Raw genomic sequence first — 6,653 nt, forward strand, 5'->3', positions numbered from 1 at the left:
GGGATCAATATTTTGTTAAGTTCAAGTTTGGAAATCTTCGACAAACAAAAGGAAATTTGCTCAAGATGCAGCGTGGCCACCGATCGACCACCCACGTGGCATTTAGAATCATCATCATCCTCATCATCGCCGTCATCATCATCGTCGACGTCGTGGTCGTCGGCGAGATATGAGCAACAAATCTCGTTCCTGTTTCTTGTCAGCGCCTTTGGAATTTTTCCTCGCCGTCATCATCCCGGTAATCAAAGTGTCCGTCATCAATGTGCAAGTAACTCGCCATATTCACCCGAAATCGCATCCAAAACCACATATGGTCCACATTCATGAAGAACTTGGGTCGCCACAAATGTCTACTTGACGCCTCAATTTCACTTAAACATTCCGAATTTCATGATCCATCTAAGGGAACACATTGAAGAACCTATTCGTGAAGAGGATTCTCGTCATGAAGTGTATTTAGAACGAGCGTCACAGGATGCCCTACCATTTCCTCCAGTTCTTCCCCATTTCTCAATGCGACCTTTAATTGTTTCGAATAGAGGGAAAAAACGGAGTGACGAGGCTCTTCTTCTTCATCTTCGGTAGCGGCTTTTTTTACTCGCACATCGTACTTCTTATTTCCAAGCCGAAATTGAGAATGTCAGGGTTGAATGAGGGAGCTGTTGAGCAATCTCCTTCTCATCAAAGAATGGGTCGAACGGATGGACCAATACTCATACTTTTGAAGGAAAAGAAAGAGGATAAGGAGGAGAAGAAGGAGGAGGAGGAGGAGGAGGCCACCATTAGGTTCCAAACACTTGGATAAGAGCCCCCTCGTCATATCTTGGCGTCGTATCATCGGAAGATGCGAAAACCACAGAATTTCTTTCAATTTAAGTGGCGTTGAGGTTTCTTTCTCACGAGATTTCTCTCCCTTGTTGAATTCTTTTATGGTGCTCAAAGAGGAGCTCTAGCCACTTTATTGGCCCCATCGAGTCAAAGATGTTGTTCGAAGGGAGAGCCATTCCGAGTTTTAAATTCCATGGCAAATGGGAGACAATTCCACCGAGACACACCGCTTAGGAGAGCTCTCAAAAGAATAAGTCCTGTTAAGAGATGAAACGCTCTTTGGTAATCCAAGGCCCGATGCATTCATGGCACCAGAAAGACATGTGTGTGTGTGTGTGTGTACGGTATGTGTGTGTTTGTGTGTTCGTGCGTGTGTGTACACTCAATCTGTATGTGGCTCATTAGAGTTGGTAAGACTTGCCATCAATTAGGCGGACCAATCCATGATGGCTTGGGCGTGTTTGCACATAGACATACACTCACATGGACATGGACATTCCTAGGCATGTGGATTGATGATGATGATATCCAGCAGATCAACGGCAAAACACATGACGAGGCTAAATGACCACAAACACACTGAATGGCGTACACTGCTCATAGTACACTTTACACACTCGAGATGCTGTGGCGGAAAATTAATTGATCTGTGGGCCGGGCACTCGACTTGAGCCGAGGAAATTCATGTGGAGAGGCCTGATGAGCGGGGAAATCGGCTCAAAACCTCAAAATCCCTTGGACACACTTACACTCGCTTCCGCACGATCCACTAGTAAGAACATTTTGGTCAGAAGCCAGAACGATCCAAATGCGAAAGATAATTGCAATGAATAGGAAGAAACTAAACGTCAAAAGGTGTGCCGCCATTGGTTACTGCTTTAGTCATACACCGTATTGTAATACTCTCAGCCATAAAGACATTCAGAAGCCATTCAGACGGATCTCAACTTCACATTGGAACGAGCATAAAGCCAATATTTATTGGCTGCCCCGCCCTCTTTGGCAACTTCTGGCATCGTTAATTAAATGAGCCAGAGCCCAGCCAACGGCATTCGGTGGATGTGCTTTTTCGGCCAAGCAAATGACTGAACAAAATCCAACCTGACTTTGCAATGGAGGATGGAAGTCGGTTCCAAGTCCTTCATAATCAAGGAATGATCTTCCATTTCAAAGCATTGCAGAAGGGGGTACACGCTTATGCGGCAAATTGGCATGAAATTGTTTTTGCCCATTTCCAAAGTTGGACTCAAATGAGAGATGATTATCACGTGTTACCAACCTTGGTCCGCTCTCGAAGAGAGGGGTGATTTTGAATACTTTTCGAGCAATTATTTGTAAGATCAACCAAACCGTATCTTTGCTCTCAACTAAAGCTCTTCAATTGGCAGTATTTCCACAAGATGCTAAGTTCTTCAAAGCCTCAAAAGTGACTTCATGGTTTTTGTCCACTCTCTTAGCCCCCATCAATTGACGAGACTGAAGAAGGAGAGTGTGTTACTTGAATATTATTCCAAGTCGAGTCTCGAAATGGCCATGACCCGTCTGTTTTAAGCATCATTCGCCGTGGTTGGAAGGTTCTCATTATCAATCTAAAAGAGCACCTTAGAGGCTCGTCTTTACCATCAGGTACAAGAAACTGGATCCGTTTGCAAAGTCTCATCCAACACCCTTCCGGCTCCCTAACCACCTCAAATATACTAGGTATACCAGTCCGTGTGCGTACCTCTCCCATGCACCATGAGCCTCATCTCATCTGGGTCTACTACGATTTATCATTACTTGTTGGCTGGAAACTTTGCCACGTCATGCTTCGATTTCAAACTTGACCCCGAGATCCAGACGATCTCGAACCGGGTCTGACGGCCATTTTGGCCTCTTCAAATTGAGTGATTGATAGGCCGATCGGATTTCTTGATATTGAAATATATTTCGTTCTCTATTGTTTTGAGATATTTAACATTACTGAGAGTCCATTCAAAGAAACACGAGTGGGAGAAAGCGTCCCTAAGTTGTCGCAAATGTCGGATTTAAAAGGGTGGCCGTTTTCTGTGGACAGTGTCGTGTCTGGAAACGTAAGTAAGTGTAGCTAAGATTGTAGATTTCTAGTGTTTGGAAAGGAACTTCGGCGGAGAGTCCATGACTGGACCGGAGATTGTCGTCTAGCGTAGATTCAGAAGTCAAAATGTCTACAGATTAACGCACAAGGGGGATTTCATTTTCTAAGGGAAAATGTCTCACGATCCATTTTAAAATGAGAATCTTTTTTTTTTCTTCAGGGAAATACGTTGCAAGGAGAGTGTGTCCGTTCTGGTCGTGATTTGTCGGGGAGTGAATGAGTGAGCGAGTGCTCTCTGGATTGTGGGCTGTATGTAGCTTGGAAACGATAGGGGGGAGCGTCAATCATTCACTAGTAATAACATAAGTCACAACATCATTAGATAGGAATCTGGTCCTCGGGATTTTGATATCGAGTTGTTGCGGGAATTGGTTGTACGTGACCTAGAAAAGAGAACGTACGTTTCAATGTCATGGAGTGGTAGCAGGAGTAGTATTGCTAGTGGTAGGAGTAATAATTTCACGGTGGCGGGCGAGTGTTCACAAGGAATTTAATCGAGTGATGGATTTGACTCCGGGCAAAAATGTAAGTGGGAGTTTAATGTGCCGGGAAGAATGTCTGGGGAATGTTTTAAAAAATCATGTGGGGAGAAATCTTGTCATGGTCACACACACACATATCTTTGAAGTTCAGGGCAAGTGCGAGTTGGCGAAAGGTGTGGAAATCATCATTTTTGTGTGTTTCAGATCCCGAGATTGAATCATAGATTTAGACTCAATGACTTGCAAACTCTTTCTCACTTCACTTATCTCATGGAGCATCTAACCAGATTTCATTTATCGCAAAATTCAAGTGTTCTCAGACCGGATTGCTTTGGTTCCAAGTGGTCCGAAAAAAAAATGAACATCCTTGGTAGTTTCCCTGTAAATTGCGTACCAATCCAGGGAAGAGAGAAAATATTGACTAAACCACTGGCTCAGTCATTTTACACAAACTGCGAGACAAGGTGTCAAAGTGGGTGTAAATTGCAAAATGAGCTGAAGTGCGAAGTGCGAAAATATTGAGAAAATTCCTCAGCTCCCAGTGGAAAGTGCCTTCAAGTTTATGACTCCGAGAATTGTTCACCGAAGGACTTTTCAGAAGCCTGGCCCATAAGTTGGAAAATCTCCTGGGGTCTTGTGACACTCTTCGAAATGAAGTGCAGTCAGCAAACGAACAAATAACTGTCATTCTCAAAGCCAGCGGTTAAATATCAGCACCCCACGAGGTCGAGTCGACATGGATTGCCGTTAAAACTGAGATATTTCATCGTGCCTCGACTCAAAACAGAACAAATCGTCAAGCCCTATAACATGCGGAGATCCTTATCAGGCGGATCGTGAACTCCTTGCAATTAAACTGCATTCACATCAAAGCAAATTTGGGGCATCCTGGATTATGCGTATTCGACATGTGCACTTTGGCATTTCCCTGCCTCTCTTGGATGGAAACATGTTCATTTCAGTTTTTTTTTCCATCCTCCGAGTTGAAATGTGGATGTGTGCTTTTTGCACGTTGCCAAACAGATCTTTTGTGTTCAAGGCCGTTGAATTAGATTGGAAGTATCACGAGAGGCTTTTTTGCTGTTTATCTCGTACACACGTCAGTGTTTCAAAATCATGTTCAGCCAGATAAACGAATGGATTGAGGACCGGTTGGAGGTGGTTTTACTAGTACAAGAGATCTCTGAGACATGCAAGTTTGGCCATCTTCACCCATGGTTGTTCAATGTGCCAACAAACCACTGAGCTGGCTCAGTGAGGGTCCATTTGGCCATGGAGCAATCAAACTTACTCGTTCTTGGGGCTTTGCTCGTGACCGACTGGCAATCACGATGAAAAAGGAATAGATAGATCCATATATTCAATTTTCGGCCACCCTGAAAGTCCATTTCAGCCATATTTTACGGCGTCGTAGGAGCTCTCATAACCCTGATATTGGGTGGATTCAGGAGTAGTTTCCATTCGGCTTAGATTCCGTTGAAAAGGAGACGACTAACCCACTTTAGTCAAGTGACAGGCTATCATTGGCTTTTTTATCCGTATTAGCAATTGTGATTGTGCTCGCAAGATGAACGAACGACTCTGAAGTGGGCCACATTCTCGGGAAAAATTGTCGATTTCAAGTCTGCAGCCGTTTCCTATTTCATGGTTTCATGAAGACGGTGAAGCTGGATTCCAACTCCAACAAAGCTGTTGTTGTGGTCCAAGTTATGTAGTTTGTTCGTTATTCACCTCCTCCTCCTCCGTCTTCAATCTTCCCCTTCAGAGTCCAGATCGTCGTCCAGATGGACGAGAGGAGGTGTTCTTATCTTCAAATGGAAGCTCAGGAAGACGAGCATTGACAGGAAGAAAAAAGCATCTCGTTCTCGGAATCAAGTCTAATTGCATTGGGCACTTTTGTGCTCTAAAGGTACTTGTCATCTTTGCCAAAGCATTTTTTTTTTCAATTCGATCTTAATCGCCATCCAAGATCCGAGCTCGGAAACCATGCCATGAAATGTGGCAGAGGCAATTCCAATGTTAATAGACGCCAAAGTACTCAAAGTGCTGATATCGTGCACGACTAACGCCCCCCCCCTTTTCCTCCGATAGATGTACACTCTGCCTGGGATTTTTTTCCCAGGACTTATGATGACCTTAATTTCTGGGAAGGCAACAGCCATCACATATCACACAAATGAATGAATTGCCACTCCGACACATTTTGCCTCGCCGAGCCTCGACATTCAACATCATCCCTACTTTGCTAGGGATGCACGGTGCTTGCATTAGAAAAGGGAAATAGAGAAATCATGATGATTTGAACTTGAGGAGCCAAGCCATGAACAAATTTGGTCTCATAATCGAAACAAGGGGTAAGATATTCCATTTACCTGTGATGGATCAACGCTTTTTTCTCCCTCCGTTAGCTGCGTGAATGGGATCAGGCATCATCATCATCTGGGGATGAGGGGGTGGGCCATACATGTTTCCGAACCCATGGGGTCGGCCACCTCCTCCTCCTCCTCCTCCTCCTCCAACACCACCACCACCACCACCGCCCTCCATGGGTGGATGGTAGAGGCCTGGCGGCACTTCACTGCGCTCTAGACGGTCTTCGCCGAGCTCTAAATCTGACATCATATGCACATAGTCTTTGCCTCGAGGACCGTGTCCATTGGGTGGTCCATGACCATTCATGTCAGGAGGGCCCCCGCCATTGGTGTGCGGGATGGGAGGCAATGGATCCCCGTTAGGACCAAACTGAATATTGGAGAGCGAGCCAAAAGAGCGAGAACGATGCTCATTGCGGATCGAATAGGAAAAGGCTCTTTCATTGATATGTCCTTTCTTGTAGATGCCGGCGGCAAACTCGGAGTCGTCGGCATTGCTATCAGATGACACTTGTTTGCTGTTGCCCTTGTTCTTCTTTTGCTTTCTGTATTTGTTGGCCTTGTCAATTGTGGCGTACTGCTGCTGATTGTAATAGGCCTCGTGAGGAAAATGGCCGGGTTGATAGCTCGCAGTAGGGGACAATGGTCGAGTATTATGAGGCATATAAATAGGCTCCTCGTGATATCCCTGAGGCGGAAGACCTTGCATGCCATAAATAGGATGGCCAGGGGGAGGCATCAAATGCGGAGGGAGTCCGTATGGTGGAGGAGCGTGAGGAGGCATCATCATAAATGGCGGAGGTGCTCCTCGTGAGTGTTTTCCTCTTGCCGAAAAAGTACCGGCCTTTTTCATCT

General features: G+C 45.2%; 1 protein-coding gene across 1 annotated transcript in view; it reads right to left on the bottom strand.

The window, feature by feature from the left end:
• Positions 1 to 2,735: 2,735 nt before the first annotated feature.
• Positions 2,736 to 6,653, bottom strand: part of LOC131886357 (atrophin-1-like) — a 7,691-nt gene continuing 3,773 nt past the window's right edge. Inside the window, exons 4-5 of the mRNA XM_059234654.1 lie at positions 5,799 to 6,599; positions 2,736 to 3,327 (exon numbers count right to left, since the gene is read on the bottom strand). Coding sequence (XP_059090637.1) covers positions 5,809 to 6,599 — 791 coding nt within the window. The 3' untranslated portion in view covers positions 2,736 to 3,327; positions 5,799 to 5,808. The remainder of the gene's footprint in view (positions 3,328 to 5,798; positions 6,600 to 6,653) is intronic.

The sequence above is a fragment of the Tigriopus californicus genome, chromosome 9 (assembly GCF_007210705.1).
Source record: "Tigriopus californicus strain San Diego chromosome 9, Tcal_SD_v2.1, whole genome shotgun sequence".
NCBI lineage: Eukaryota > Metazoa > Arthropoda > Copepoda > Harpacticoida > Harpacticidae > Tigriopus > Tigriopus californicus.